The sequence below is a fragment of the Coccomyxa subellipsoidea genome (assembly GCF_000258705.1).
Source record: "Coccomyxa subellipsoidea C-169, whole genome shotgun sequence".
Taxonomy (NCBI): domain Eukaryota; kingdom Viridiplantae; phylum Chlorophyta; class Trebouxiophyceae; family Coccomyxaceae; genus Coccomyxa; species Coccomyxa subellipsoidea.
In genome coordinates this window covers 1,032,012-1,047,584 of record NW_005178025.1, presented here as the reverse complement: position 1 = coordinate 1,047,584, position 15,573 = coordinate 1,032,012, and the positions used below count along the sequence as shown (strand labels likewise).

The window sequence follows — 15,573 nt, the reverse complement described above, 5'->3', positions numbered from 1 at the left end:
AGCCCACACAGGTACTGAAGGCCGATGCCTGGAGTGCAGTTGCAAGGCTGTAGTTGTCTGTTGCTTTGATATGGTGGTCCACCATATCCACCATTGTTAGTTCTGTGAAAAGGCATGCGCATGGGTGTTGCAGGGCGAAGGACAGGAGGTTTCCAATGTTGTTCATGGCTCCAGAGGGCACATGTGGGGATGGGCGCTGCGTGCTGCGATTTAGGACCGGGGCATTTGTGCCCGGTGTCCCAGTCCTCCCCGTGGTTCTGTCCTACAACAAGCGCCATCATAATCCTGCCTGGACCATCATGAATGAGGGCTGGCACTTTGTAAGCCCCCCCTGGGCATCTATTTGACTGGGCTGCATGCCTTCCCTCTCAACCCATGGCTTCTGCATAAGTTCTGGGTGCAGACCTAATCAGTGGTTGTAGTAAAGGCCCTGATGACTTGCAAATGTGTGCAGGTGCGGATGTGTTGTCAATTTGACAATGCTGTTGACGTGGAAGTTCTTCCTCCATACGTGCCTAGCGAGGAGGAAAAGGCTTCTCCAACTCTGTATGCTAAGAATGTGCAGAAGTTGTATGCAAAGACCCTTAGTTTGCCCACCGTCAACCAGGTAAGTCCCATTTTCGTGATCGTCATGTTTCTGTCTCTTATCATTTTGACCCATGAGAGGCTCTGTCTGCTCAAGTCAAAGTTGTCCACTGCAGAGCTAGAGCAGGGCTGCAGCAGCTGACAATACTTGTGATGTTCAGAGTCAAGAGGAGTTCAGCGCTTTGGTGAAGAGAAGAGTTGGTGTCAGTTGGGATGGGAGGAGAGTGACAGCTCCTGAGGGTGTTGTTGATTGCAACGGCTTTGTTGACCTAAACATGAGTACCTCAAAGAAGTCACACTGAAGTTTGGCTCCACAGAATTTCTGCTCTGTAATTTTGGCGCTGCAGAATTTCAGTTTCTTGAAATTTTCTTTATTTCAAGAAGGGTTACGTGTCCTTAAGCAATTTGACATCAATCTCAAATTGGCTGCAAGATCTGCAAAAAGGCTGGCGAGAAGTTCTCATTGAGAAGTGCTGCACTTTCTGCAGCTGCATAGCAGAGGATAGACAAGGCAAGGGATCCTTGTACACAAGGTTGCGTTTGCTACAGGTGTTGCCGATTCATCTAATGCAATGAAGCACTGCATAGGGTCTGCTATGAATCAACCTGATGCAAGCGTTCAGCATTGAAGTGTCTCACGACCACATGCAGGATTGATGAACGCTGCACTATGCACAGCTGTCACGTCTCACTAACCCCTAAACCCCTCACTCTGTTCCTATCGCAAAATCATTATGACCGCACATGCAGATGTTCTGCCTGCCACTTGCAGGGAACCCCTAGACACACTTTACACACAGACTCACAGGGAAACAGCAAGCACAGGCTGCATCTGTCTTCATCTGATGAGGGTCCTCATCATGGAGCTGACAGATGAGTCATTCCCAGAGCCCTGCGACTTTGGCCCCGGCAGCACATTCCAAAACCGCAACGTCTCATCCCCTGTGCATTGTCAGCAAACATCTCAGCCTGCTCTGGGACAGCTTTGCAAATTACAGCATGGAGGACCGTCTCACTTCTGAGCCTTGTGGGTGAACCTTACATGCAGACATTGCTCGCACTACTTTTCATGTACGCACTCTCTTCCAATTGAAGAAGGTCAGACATGCTATTACATTGGTGTCTGAGTCTAGCAACACACCTGCCCCTGTAACGATTGTCTGGCCATCAGGCGAGACGGCCAGGTACAGCACTCTGAGGGTGTGGCCAGTCAGTGTAGCCAGCTTGCTCATGGACGGGTACTTCCAGACAACGATCTGGTTCTGGCTGTACCCATGCGTGCTCACAATCTCGTTCACGTTCTTGCTCCACAGCAGATTGCAGACTTGGCTGCCTGCAATTCCAACACATACTCTTAGCCCTTGCAAATTGCCATGTAGAAGATGTCTTGCACCACGATGAGAAGGCACAAGCCAGGAGCAATGTCAAACACAAAAGATAACAAATGGGGCTAGGAAGTATGAGGGGCACACCTGTGTCTATGCTGTTGAGGCTGGATGATGTGGCAGTATTCCAGAAACGGATGCAGCGATCAGCAGTGCCGCCGCCAGATGCCAGCAGGCCATGCTGGTGCGGCGACCAGGCAATGGCCTTGACTGCGGCTGTGTGGCTGCTGAATTTGAGCACCGGGCTGGTGGAGTGCAGGCCCCAGATGTACAGCTGGTTGTCGTTGCCCCCAGAGGCTATCTCCCTGTCGTCTGGTGACCACTTTAGGCCGCACACCTGCACATGTGCACAAAATGTCAGGAAGAGCAAATCTAAAAATAAAGAGGCCACAAATGAAGACAATGGGCACCAGGCTTTGAGGAGCAGCTCATCAAGAGGATGAAGGAGGTCAGATACGAGGATAATACAGGCACCAGGGGGAGACCAGTTGCATGCAGAGGGCTTGCCTCAGAGCGGTGCCCCAGGAGCTTGTGCTGGAAGTCCTCTGGAGCGCGGATGTCACGCTGCAGGATGTTGCGGTCCCTTGAGCCGCTGCTGAGCAGGTGGCTGCTCCACGCCATGGTGCCCACCCTCCCCCTGTGCCCACCCATGGTCCGCACCCTGCACATTGCACCATGCATCTGCCTTTCAATAATGCACACTCGCATGGAAATTAATTAAACAAATTATGAGGACTGGAGCCTGCTCCTATCAAGTCTCGAATGTGCCTGATGCCAGGTGATGCATGGCTCCTCAGTGGGAGTATACGGATGAAGCAGGGCCTTTGAGAGTGGGTGTAGAACTCACATCTTCACTTTTGCCACGTCCCAGATCTGCACAATGCCGCTGTTGGTGCCCACAGACAGGTATGTGCCTCGTTGGCTCCACGACACGCTGCACACGCTGTCCCCTCCAGGTCCCGCCGGAAACTCGCACAGCTTTGTCACCTGCGACAACATCTCCAGTCAGCCACATTCATAACCGTAGTGGAGCACAGTAACTCATTATGGCGCATGTCAACAATGTGCAACTCTATATGAAGGGAATTGAACTTCTTGTTGACAGATTATTAGTGTCATGTGCCTATGCAAAAGATCATGAGTTCTGATGAACGCTCACCTTTGAGGTGCAGGCAGACCACAGGTACACACAGGTGCCCAGGCCCACAGCCAACACATTCTGGCTTGACCAGTCCACTAGGTTCAGATAGAAGTCATCTTGCAGCTGCGGTGCATCCAGCACCTGTGCCATCCATACACGTCTTGCATGTCAACCGTAACTTCCCAGAAACGTCTTTACAGTATTTACTCATGATGTTAAATGTGGGGCAATGAAGGCCCGTTAAGATGAAACACGTGTGAGGTAAGGGCACCTTGAATGGGGAACGAGCAATCTTCCGCTGTGCCCGTTTTGGGCTCGTCAATGGGGATCCCAGAGATGTGTCGCGGCCCATGTTTGACGTGGCATAGGGAGACTGTAATGGCGCTCCAGCTATTGGGCTTGCTGCATCTCCGCACTGGAACCTAAAGATCTTCCTTGCAGGACTGTGCACACACGAGCGCCGACATCAGTCAATGCAGAGTGTACTGCAAGGCCCGCTCTCATTAGCAGGATGTCAGCAGAATGTCATCGTACATGCATTGAAATCCATGCTAGACACCTGCTGGTGGGGCTGACAAAGCCATTGGAGGTGCTGCCATGTCTGTCAGGTGTGGACAGCTGGCTGGGGGGTAGCCCGAGCAACTCTGTGCGCAGCAGCTGGGTGTAAGCCCCGCTGGCCTCCTCCCGCTCTGACACATGCGCAGTTTCATCTGCCACCCCCGCTCTGTCCAACAGCGAGTAGCCTTCCAAGCGGGATGATGTTGCTCTGCTGGGGATGAAGCGATCACTGTATATTGGTGTGCGGGGCGCCCTGGCATTCACCAAACACAGTCACTCCACTGGAAATGTAGGCATGCAATCATGTCCGCCACACCCATCAGTAATAGTGCCATGCATTCTGGAGTTCACATGATCATCTGCAAAGTGCATTTCATAAAATGTTAGACATGCATGCACGTAAAGCAGAAAGGGATGGACTGGGTTGTCCTCAGCATGGGGACACAAAGATGAGCACCTGAGAAATGGAGGTGTGTCCATGAGATCTGCAGTGTCAGAAAATCGTAGAGTGGACTTTCTGGCAGAGCCCCGACCAGCTGTCTGTGTCTCGCCATCACGGGTTGTGGGAAAGCCGTTGCCGTTAGAGTGAGTGCCTCTAGGAGGCGTGCTTGGATCCTGCTGCATTTGCCCCAAATGCTGCCACTACAAAGGACACAAATGCAGGCTGCCACTCAGCTGAAAAACAATCAGCGTCCGGGACGTGCTAACTGCACATGCGCTCTCACTGTCTCCCTGCTCTATCTATGTACAGATCCTGCAAAGAGAAGAAAATCAAAAAGGTTTTCTCAGATTTCAATTCCGAAAGCTCACGTTTCAGCGAAGGTCCACACAATTTGATCTGCCTACAGAAGAGCACAATGTATCTGGCAGTGGTTCAACTTGAGGAAATGAAACAAGCCTCAAGACCAATCCTCCCACTGTATCAGGTCAGCGAGCAGTTCTGAAAAAGACGCGTGCGAGCACTGTCGCTGTCTCTTTATACAAATGCTGTTTTCGTACCACCAGGAGGCCCAAAGAGCAATGGAATGGCTGAAAGCGAAGGTAATACTAGTTAATAGCCCCAGGGTGCCCATGGGTTCTTATTTGTGGAAGCATGAAGAGAGCTTCTGAGCACTAAGCCGTCCAAGCCGTAGAACTTTTGGAATATAAACCGAAGACATGAGAAATAGCGTTAAACAAGAGCCGCTTATGGTAAAAACCAACCTAGCCAATCTCCAGCAATAGACAAGCACATACCTCTGAAAGCCGTCCAATGCAATGACGCGGTGATCGGACGACCTCCAACGTAAGATATGTGCCTTTACAGCTGCATTGCTGTTCAAGAAGGCCTTGGTCCTCGCCGTGCTCACCCTGTTCTTCGGCAACCCTGCAACAGCCAGCGGCAATACGACGTCCTCTAGAACGAGCCTACCTTCCCTAACGAACGCACTTCCTGTGAACAATTATTCAAAGTGAGGACTTACAATGCAGGAAAGAGGCCAAAACTTTCCAAGACCGTCTTACCAAGCTTGGCTCGAACTCGGTGCCTCCCGACGGGATCCCCTCCCCCGCCACCTTAATGCACATCCCCTGCGGCGGCCAGCTGGACACTTGGCATGCAACAAAATCTGGGTTCAGGTTGCTCTGATGTGTCAGCATCTGATCATGCACAAATTTCACTGCGGGATGCGCAGCCTACAATGTACAGCTGACTGACTCAAGAGCTGAGTGCTGCTTGCCGTATCACCATATGGTCGGCGTGACCGTGACCGGTGACCGCGGTGCCGGATGTATCTGTAGACACCTGCACTGAGCTGCTGGCTTCCTTCCGTTTTTCACGCATGACTCCAGAATTTTCTTGATGTCAATACGTAAACAGGATCCTCACAAGATTCATGCTGCATGCATTGCATGTCATCAGGACTGTACTAATCAGGCAACAACAAGAATCCAGACATGTCGCTTCAGGTCAATCCTTTATGACATTTATGTGAGGATGCTGAGCTTGCCAAGGTGTTCCCAATTTGTAAGACGTATTGATTGCTTGACTGTCACTGAAGACGGTGTTTCTGCGTTTGCGCAGCACCGTTCGCTTATTTGGTGCTTTTCATCTTGGTGAATGTTTGCAGAGTCAACTCCTTACAATGGACCAAAGCAATTGACAAAGGAAACTGTGTCACAAAAGCAGAATCACACTCACCATGGCGCCGAAGACTTGCATAGGCCCGACCTCAACCCTCAAGCTCCAGCATTCCATCCAAGCAATCCAGGTACCTGACAAGCTATGAGCAGGATATGCTTCTGTTATGTAGTGTTTTGATTGACAACTTTGAAGAAACTGGCTTTATTTTTCAAGGCATATAGGCATTCCACCAAATGCAAAGTTCACAACGCCAATGTGGCATTTACTTGACATGGGTACCATGGGGTCCCAGCAGGCACCATGCAGGATGACAGGAAACATGCTTCTACCAAGCATGTCGTAGCACCAGCAACAAGGCCCCAGTCTGGACGACGAGGCAGAGGGGTAAGCACCCACTATTCCTTGCACACATTCACAAATACATCTTGCGTGTCGTTTTACTTACATTCCACTTGGTTTGCACAACTCAGGAATGTGTGGGCCACACATAAAACCATGTTTGAGACTTCATCTCACATGCTCTCTTGAATACTGTTGTGCAGGGCGGACACCATGGGAGCTCGACTCCTGCCACAAAGGTCGCACAGGACAGGGATAGTGGTTTGAGCACAGCACTGCGTGGCGGACGCGGCGGTCGCCATGCAGGAGACAGGTATGAAAGGTTGACTACATAAACTCCTGTCATCAATTCTGTGGTGGCTCAAAAAATTACTGGGTGTCCGCCTTGCATAAAAACAAGTACCTCCATAACAAGCATGTGGCGCAGGGCGTCTGCATCGCATGATTCTCCAGCTAATCGCACGCCAGATGCAGCTGTGCTTGGCCGCAGTCCCTCTCGCACTGGATTCACCAGCGCAAACCATCTGCTGAATTTCCAGTATGAGTCTCGCCAGGTACATCGTACTCTTTCTCATCTCTGTCTTTGAAAAATTCTGGTGCTGACACCATGAGCTGAAGCAACGGCATTGGAGCAATCTGGTGGGCAACCTCATGTCACTCTCCAAAGTGTATCAGATTAGTGTCGATGATACAAGCAGGCGTGTGATTGTGCGTTTTTATGCGTTTGGTGCAGAACACTGCCAGGGGCGGCGGTTGGGCCGGGAGGGGCCGCGGTGGCCGCAAGGGGGCGCCGCGGCCGCAGCCGTACAACCGCAACAAATTCCTGCAGGCCAACTTCAGGTTCCTGGTGTCCGACACGGCCGACCTCAGGAGGCATGAGGCTGACGCCGACCTCATGCTAGACTGGGAAGACATTGTCCAGGTTTGCAGCCTGCCCTCTTGTCCCTGAGGGCTTTTCCGCTGTCCTCATGAGTGCCCAGTATTGTATAAGGCAGAAGTGGCCGCAATTATTGATGACCGTCCATCTGGTCAGGGGACTCTAGAGTCCCCTGTTTTGGTGATGCCAGGGGGTACAAGATACTCTCTGGTAATCCTCCCACGCATGTCTCATTGCTGAATTTGACTTTTTGTGGGCCAGGTGGACATGCTGACAACGCAGCCAGTGCAGTGCCCGATCTCTCTGGAGATGGCACCGGTGTGTCCCCAGATCACGCCGTGCGGCCACGTGTTTGCCTTCCCCTCCATCATGGCGCACCTGATCACCCACGGCGGGGACAGCCTTAGGAAAGCCTCGCCGTGCCCCCTCTGCTTCCAGCCCATTGTGGCTCGTGAACTGCGCCTGGTGCACATCCACCAGGTTCAGCAGCCAAAGGTGTGTTGCGCAGTATCTGCAACACTATAACCAGGTTGAGTAGGCCAGCCAGACACACCACTCAAGATCTGCACATGTTGGCATGCTACAAAACATCCATGTCTTCACCTGACTGGGACTTCACTAAAATTCTGCGAAGAAATATGAAGCGCTTGGTTTGGTGCATGCATGGAGATCGCTCTGCTTGAAATTCATCTGAATGGAAGGATTTGCTATCAAAGTGTGTGACCATTGCATTCCCTCTGTCTAGATCTTGGCAGGTCTGATGCGTGGGGATCCTCAGGTTGACCTCAGTTTTAACAATGCAGGTGGGAGACAAGGTGACATTCAGGCTGCTGCGCCGCCCTCGGCACAGCATCATACCTTCAGAGGTTGGCTCTGTCCACGCGCATGAGGAGGAAATCGAGGCAGACAGCCCGAAGGTTCGTACACTCACAAAGTTATCCTGTTCGCACTGGCTTGAATATCACTCCCCCCCCAATTGCATATCAAAATTCAAAATCCGCTGCTTCGCTGTGGTGCAGGTACCTAGCGGCCAAGTCAGTGCTCAAAGCTCCTGGAAATCAAATGCAGCAGAGACGCTGTTGAAGCAAGGGGCCTCAGCTGAAGCCAAAGCACAGCACAAGAAGTCTGCTAGCAGTATTGCCACAATGGCATTGTACAACAAGTTTGCCAAGTTTAGCGCCATCAGCAAGGCAGATGCTCTCTGGAAGCAGGCTGCAGAACAGCTCGCTCTCTATGCGGCGCAGGTGCCGCTCTCAAATCATCATCTTATGCTGTTCCCTGATCATCACTGTACTGTGTTTCCGCCAAGCCCTGCCATAGGATATGTCTGACTGCAGTAGCTGAGATCATGCAGGTGACAGCGGAAGGAGGGCGGGATGCTGCAATGGAAGCGCCGTTCATCTACGCGGCAATAGATGCACTGGCCGCGCGTGCCATGGCCTGGGCTGAGCGCAGGCAGCGCATGATCCTGGAGTCCCACCCAGAAGATGGCAGCTTGCTGTCTCCTGGGGAAGCAGCCTCGGCAGCATCCGCCGCCGTCAAGGAGGTCCGTGCTGCACGAGAGTTCCATCCAGCATGCATGCTTGTGTGCTTAGCAGGACTTTGGTGATGAATATGTGAGGTTGCCTGTGTAAGATAAAAGATATCTGTTACATGACAAGAAAGGCAGGGATACTAAGACATTCCTGGCTCCGTCCATGGGGCTACCCTCAACATTGGAGTGTCGCTAGACAGAAAACAGACAAGCTGTGAGGGACGCAAAATGTCTGTGGTGCATAAGACCATTTCTTGGGAGCAGGTGACGAGTGCGGCGCTGCACTCTGCCCAGCAGCAGCATGAGCAGAAGGCGGCCGAGGAAGCAAGACGGCAGGAGGAGGCTGCACAGAGGGACGCGCTGCACAGGGAATTCCCCTCTCTGCGCGCTGCCGCCACACCCCCACCACGTACGTGCTTAATCCAGCTCATACACGTGCATTATACTTCGCTCCAAATGCCCCTAATGCTGGATGTATACACTTCATTGGATGCTGCATGCATTGAACTGTCCTGACGAGGTGCCGGTCTTCACTCACAGGCGCTTGGGGGTCTGCTGCGGCGCATGTGATGGCTGCACGGGCGCAGGCAGCGGAGCCTGCCTTCTCTGACGACGAGTTTGAGGGCATTGACATGGACGGCATTGACAGCCGATCCAGACCCCCCAGCCCCGCCGATGTGTCACCCCACGAGGATGACATCTTTGAGGTCAGTGCCTTTGACCTTTTCTTATGACCGGATGCAAGGAACCTCTTTGGTCCGCCCAATCTAGAGGAGCACCTGAGAATTTTGGGGCCATCATTGTTATGGCCTGCCCAAATGGCAATTGTGCTGCAAAAGCATGCAAAAGCAGAGGCTGGGGAGCTTGAACAACAGCAAATTCACACATAGATGCAGATCAGAGTGAAACAATTGCCTATGCGCGGACCACTCCAGTTGCTGTGAGATTTCTTTTGTAAGAGTGAGTGCAAGGCTGCCAGCAGGCGGATGAGGAGCAAGGCAAGGCTGCGAGAGAGAAGGGGCTGCCGATCCCTGGGAGCTTCAGCAGCACAAAGCCCGCCGCTGACATGGCTGGATCGGCAGGCAACACAGGCGGCATCCTGGGTGAGCACGCTGCAAACCATACCGACTACTGTACCAAAGCATCCCAGCTTGCTTCTTCACTGACAAGGCAATGCATGTCATCGATCATACCAAGGGGGTGATGAGCAATATCGACAAGGTGGTCAGCATCGCAGCATCGCTCATGCCATATTGGGGCAACGCATGCCAATTTGAATCCACCCCTCAAGTTGTGGGTTTCCTTGTTCTGCTATGATGCGTGCATTCTCAGTCATGATCACAGAGCTTGCAAGCCCATGGAAAAATAGTTTCTACGCTTGGACGGTCATGGAGATTGATTTGTGTCGGGCCATGGCGATCGATTGTGTCGGGTTATGGATATTAATTGTGTCGGGCAGGGAGCTCGCCGGCCGAGCATCCTAGCTTCCTGACGTCGGGCGACTACTACTTCTACCAGGCGGCCGACGGCCAGTGGCTCTTCCTGGCCGCGCTGGACGTGCGCATCCTATCAGCGCACCACGGGGGGTCCTACGCGGCGCTGCCCCCCGCCGTGTGCGCCACTCTGCTGGAGCTTGACCCCATCACCCAGACCGACCTCATGCGCAAGAAGATGAAGTTCCTGGGGCACCTCCCGCTCACAGGCACGCCCCGACAGCCACCTTGTCTTGTTTTTGAATAACAGCTGAGTATCTCTCTTTCTTTCTCACACATTGTCGTTTTTTAAGGTACTGGATGCAGTGAGCAGTATCTCAAACATTTCATTTTCCGGGTAGGTACATTTGCTCCAGCAGTCATGTGCATTTCAAACAGCATCAAAATAAAGAAAGCACTCCCTGAATTTAACCCTGAAGGGTATCAGTTCTTTTGCATGATTTGGAGGACGTAACATTGAGCAATCGGTGATGCCTTTTCCGTGCAGGTGCCTTCCATGTGGCAGAGGTGGACCTGGGGCAGCTGCTGCCGCCAGAAGCGCTGGCGCCGTTTGCTGACGAGCTGAAGGCGAGGGAACGGCGTCGTGAGCGCAAGCTCCAGGTCCGTAACTCTATAGGGCTCCAGCTGCACGGAGATGAAAACACTGTAAAGCACTTTCAAACGTTGGCGGCATTATGGTGTCAGAATGCGGATATTTGGATGGGAATTCTGTGAGGGTCAAATAGCATTTTGAATCGGCAGCACAAGGGACCATAATTTTCGAATTGTGTGCCGTTCTGCATCGTCGTCCTCTGTCATGCTATAGTGGGCATCCTGTGACTGTTGATGCTGTGTGCAGGAGGAGGCCAAGCAAGCTGCGCGCGAGTCTGCCAGAGCTGCCGCCTCTGCCGGATCCGCCGCACCCACGGCAGCAGAGCTCAAGGTAGCTTCCTTCTCTCAATACCTCCTTATGCTGGTCTACCTTGACCTCTCCTCTAATCCCGACCTTCCTTTGTGTTTGCACTGGGCGATTCACATCAAGAGATGCAATGGCCCTGTGCAAACACAGGCAATGCCGCTGCCCATGGCCAGCTTGAGGGCAGCGGCCGAGGGCTTCAGCGAGGACGAGGCCCTGAGCGCCGCGCTGGCCGCCTCGCTGGCACAAGAGGGCGCCCAGGACGGCGCTGCAAGCGACGGCGGCGCCAAGGAGCCTCCCCAGGGCGGCGTGTCCTTCGCCAAGATCACCGCGCTGGGCTATGCTGCCACAGGTTTGACCCCCTGCAGCCACTATGTTGGCCCTTTCAGGCCCAGCCCAATGAGTGAGATCAGGGCGGATTTGGTTAGTCTGGCATTACCCCAAGTCGACAAGCTCCTTGGTCTGGGACCGCCTATTATGATCAAAATTCTGGATAGAATTCATCAAAACCATCAAAATCTAAAACATCTCATTTGTCAAGGAAAGGATCAGCCAAGAGTAGAACATAGCTCATCTGAACCAGGGTATGTGGACCGCAGGTCCGGTGCTGGCATCGACCTCGCCAGGCGCCACCATGACGGGCGCCAGTCCCCCCGGCGCGCAGAGGTTGGCGTGGGGCCGCGCTGCCGGCCCGCAGCCGACCGCCGCGCCGGCCGCGACAGCGGCGCCGTCCTGGGCTCAGACCCGCACCGGCGGCTCCCCGTGGGGTGCTGTGCCTGCTCAAGCCAGCGGGACTGCCCCCTCGCAGCCGTCATCTGCTCCTGCCGCTGCCCCAAGCGAGCTGGTGCGCATTTCATTTTGATTTTTCTCAATAGTGTTTGGATATGCCATGCTGGGCGCTGAGAGTGGTGGAGATCAGAATCCGGCATCAGGTCAGCCCTGGCTGGTCTGAGAGAAATCTAACAGAATTGATTTGACTGACCGACTGCTCTCTGTGCGCTGTGCTGATCTGGAAGTACTGTGCGCTGTGCTGATCTGAAGTACTGCAGGATGACAAAACAGTAAGTCAGCAGTGTTGGTGTGAGTTTCTGACAGCGCTGTGCTATGCAGGGAGGACGTGATGCTGGTTGGCATCAGCCTGCTGAGTCAGCAAAGGGCCTAGAGAACCTGCCTGGGTCAGGCAAGAAGACAAAGAAGGGGCACAAGCAGCAGACACTGCTGATGAGCACCACCCAGCGGCGCTACTGACCTGATTGGATTGTGGGGTCCTTTGTTGATCACAAGGAACCAGGCAGTAGCTTGTAGCATGATGTACTCCATGTGAAGTGTGCACATCAAGATCAAGATCACGAATTTCAGTGTGAGATAGGTCTCAAAAACGCATAAGACTGTGATTGCAACACATGCCTGTGCGCACAGCATGCTGAGTAGCTGTGCAGCTGGCCTTATGTATGCATTGAGACGATGGTTTTGGAATCTGATGCATGCATGCTGATGCTTATGCGCATTAAGATGAGCAGCTCAAATCAAGTCTGCCATGTCCATATCTTTGCAAATTTGCACATTCGAACGTGATTTCATTTATGGACGTATTCAATTCATCTTTGGCACTCAAATCCAGGTTTGAGGTTCCGCTCCCTACTACCAATACACTTCCTGGAGCTGAGAGTGGACGAGCCTGCCAATTGGTCACATTGCAACATTGATCACTCGTGATGTCTGTTCTTCATAGAACTATGGACAACTACATTGCATAATCATCATCTTCCAAACAATCCTGAGCCAAACGTGAACCGAGGCTGCCATTGTTCCCGTCTGTGGTACACCTGCGCACACCAAGAAACGCTTCCTTGCTGTGTTCATCAATCAGCAATATTGGTTGTTGCTTAAACGATAAGTCATGCCATGTTATCGTAGTTTTGAGTCACCTGCAGGGTTGTCTCTGTCCTTCCTCCAATTGAAACCTTTGACACCACATGCAGTGTGGTGGGGGACTGCAGCTGATACAGGTCATCCACAGTGCCTGCACCATGCAATCTTTCTCTCGAGCTTCCCGCATTTTCATCATTGGAAGGCACAGATCTGTAGCTTCAAGCAAAGGTTCCGGCAGTTTCAGTCTCTGACTTGCACACTCTTGATGTTATCATTCATGATCATGTGGAAAGAGGAGCGCACATGCATAGGGGGCACTCCACTTTATGTTGATCTTCAGACCCTCAGGAGTGAAAGCAGCCTTTGCAATCTGCTGCCCTGACCTCAAGTCCCGCCTAGACATCGTGGTCTCCTTCATTGTGCTGAATTCTTCTGTAACCTGCAAACTTCAAATGCGCCTGAGAACCTTGAGAGTCCCATGTACAAATATGCAGATATCCAGGCATTTACTAACATGACCTGCTGAGCTATCTCCAAACAATTGCCAAGGTGGTAGAATTCAGCAAGGATGTACCTTGAAAAAGGGTACGACTGTCAAGAACTGCACCGTGACAGTGCTGCCCTGCGTCTGTATTTCCAGCCCTTCTATGAGCCTCAGCGCTGTTGTTTTCTGCAGCCCATTGAGTCCCATCATATCCAGTGCGCGCTCGTAGGAGGCCAGGTCAGACGCATCAGTGTCTTTGATCCACACCCCTGCCATGAAAATATGCTCTTCAATTCATTGAGCCATGCTCTGAAAAATGAAGGGTGCACTCCTTCTTTTCATAATAGTTTATGGTCAGCTGTGGTGAAGAGGGAATTTTCACCTGACAGATCTGACACTGATGCAGTGGCTGCCTCAGAACTGGCAGCTGCGCCAGATCTCTGCTGCCCTGGAACCTGCAGGTGGTGGAACTTTGTCACTCCATCCGTCACTACTTTGTCAACAGTCATGCACGCAGGAATGAAGATATTAATCTCAATGTGTCTCATTGGCCTGCAGGCATGACATGATTGTGCAAGTCAGCCAGGCAGCACCTGGGAATTGTTCTGTATTGAAGGGCCAGCCCTTTGTGGCCCTCTCCCTGCAGGTCTGCTGCTTGCCATGGCATCTGCTGCCATGCCAGCCTTGAGAGCGCCCATATCAGAGGCTTCTTGGTCAGAGCTGCCAGATGCAGATCCTGGCAAGTATGAAGCACGCTCTCTCCCTAGCAACTGCTTCAGACGGTGTTCCAGGGCCTCTTTCTCAGCTAGAGCCTTCTTCAGCTCCAGCTTCAATCTGGGAACAGACTCCAAAGGTTCCCGGTCCTGCATGGTAAAGAATGGACATCTCGCTCTTGATATGGCAAGCAAGTCTAATGGCCATAGATCCACAAGAAGAGTTGCTGCCATGTCCAGCCATGACTGTGTCCAGGTATAGCAGACCATACTTGCACAGAAGAATTGGAGTATACCGTTGACTCCTGCTTGTCGCCATAAAGCAGGGGGGGCGCCTCCTGCTGCAGCCCTTGTGTGAACTGAGGGGTCAAAACGTTGGCCACACTGTCACAGGATGGCGCACATCAATTCTGAGTAAATTATCAGCATTGACAACTTTTGAGGTGCATATACCGATTTACAAGCAAGGAAGCTACAACACCCTTGTCTCGGAAGCATGCCAGTAAGGTGAGGGGTGTGACCTGCTTAGGAGAGAAGCAGCCATGTTCAAGGTGGGCAGTGCCTCAACATTAGCCTTCACAGTGTGCTCTGGTGCATCGCGAATGAAGTTGATGAGCCCTTGCCCATTTATCCTCATGAATGTGATGCCCTGCTCAGATCAGTAGTTTGAGGCTCAGAAGTCAAGCACATAGCTGCACGAGAACTTTCTACAAGATTGGTTTGCATACGCCATCATCCTATCTGCTTGCACAGCAGCGTCATGGTTCAGCAAAGTTATAATCACTATGTGTGTGAAAGGTGCATGCTCACCTGTCCATTCAGCATCCTCATTCTATTGAGCTCTGCATGCCAGACTAGGCCCACCGAGCTAGACCCGTCGTCTGTTGTGCTGTCCACAACAATCCTGAAGGCTTCAGGCAAATTTGCCATCATGTTCCTCAGCACATGTGATATCTCCTGCACATGAGGCGGGCAAATCCACAATCTCTCAGTATCCAAATGCACCAGGGTAATTTTGCTTACACAATAAAGTATGGTACTAACAGCTGAGCAATGCTGTGCAAGGCTCACCTTCTTGCTATGGCAATTACCATGATAACCGTAATTGCAGTAGTCACACCTGTCAGCCAGCAAAGAGAGCATGCCTTCCACATCCCTGTTGTTGAAGTAGTTCAAGTATCTGCGTCAGCCACAAGATTTGCATTTGGTGATTGAGAGTGCGGAGTGTACAGCCACCCAGTCAAAGATCTGACCGAAAGCAAATTTGGGCGCACTCTCTAGCGGCTGACACTGCACTCATGCTGTTGATCTCCTTTCTATCATTGATGCTATCCCATGTGAAAGCTGTCACGGAAGCACCCAAAACCTGTGCGACATAGCCGACTCATCAACTCATCTTCAAAAATATTTGGACGCCAATGCACATTAGCTCCTGTAAGAATTTCACAGGAGACCTCATCACCATCGCTGGTCTTCTCTGCTCTTGAACCCCTCTCCTTGCCACTTCAGTGATCCTAGGTACTACTGTGGTGTTCAAATGGCCAAGTTGCCTGCGGTGTCAATTCAGATTTTCAT

General features: G+C 52.1%; 4 protein-coding genes across 4 annotated transcripts; 2 read left to right on the top strand and 2 right to left on the bottom strand.

The window, feature by feature from the left end:
- Nucleotides 1-164: 164 nt before the first annotated feature.
- On the top strand, nt 165-887 carry COCSUDRAFT_19266 (hypothetical protein; the record flags this gene model as incomplete). The annotated part of the gene is made up of 3 exons (XM_005644221.1): nt 165-320; nt 455-607; nt 747-887. 3 exons carry the CDS (start codon nt 165-167, stop codon nt 885-887), a joined length of 450 nt encoding a protein of 149 aa, XP_005644278.1.
- Nucleotides 888-1,423: 536 nt separating this feature from the next.
- COCSUDRAFT_58466 (WD40 repeat-like protein) lies at nt 1,424-4,149 on the bottom strand (the record flags this gene model as incomplete). The annotated part of the gene is made up of 9 exons (XM_005644220.1): nt 1,424-1,527; nt 1,727-1,918; nt 2,058-2,307; nt 2,445-2,631; nt 2,818-2,957; nt 3,130-3,252; nt 3,383-3,554; nt 3,671-3,922; nt 4,127-4,149. 9 exons carry the CDS (start codon nt 4,147-4,149, stop codon nt 1,424-1,426), a joined length of 1,443 nt encoding a protein of 480 aa, XP_005644277.1.
- A 1,942-nt stretch (nt 4,150-6,091) lies between these two features.
- On the top strand, nt 6,092-12,177 carry COCSUDRAFT_44557 (hypothetical protein; the record flags this gene model as incomplete). The annotated part of the gene is made up of 17 exons (XM_005644219.1): nt 6,092-6,175; nt 6,334-6,443; nt 6,558-6,684; nt 6,864-7,052; nt 7,269-7,502; nt 7,811-7,924; nt 8,027-8,251; nt 8,362-8,553; nt 8,806-8,950; nt 9,082-9,248; nt 9,524-9,644; nt 10,001-10,264; nt 10,522-10,634; nt 10,873-10,956; nt 11,083-11,281; nt 11,529-11,773; nt 12,040-12,177. The coding sequence occupies 17 exons, from the start codon at nt 6,092-6,094 to the stop codon at nt 12,175-12,177; spliced, it is 2,751 nt and encodes a 916-aa protein (XP_005644276.1).
- Nucleotides 12,178-12,488: 311 nt separating this feature from the next.
- COCSUDRAFT_48843 (hypothetical protein) lies at nt 12,489-13,959 on the bottom strand. Its single transcript, XM_005644218.1, has 6 exons — nt 13,879-13,959; nt 13,668-13,740; nt 13,376-13,554; nt 13,105-13,240; nt 12,858-12,952; nt 12,489-12,755 (listed from the first exon to the last, which is right to left on the bottom strand). The coding sequence occupies exons 1-6, from the start codon at nt 13,945-13,947 to the stop codon at nt 12,690-12,692; spliced, it is 618 nt and encodes a 205-aa protein (XP_005644275.1). The 5' UTR covers nt 13,948-13,959; the 3' UTR covers nt 12,489-12,689.
- Nucleotides 13,960-15,573: the final 1,614 nt, after the last annotated feature.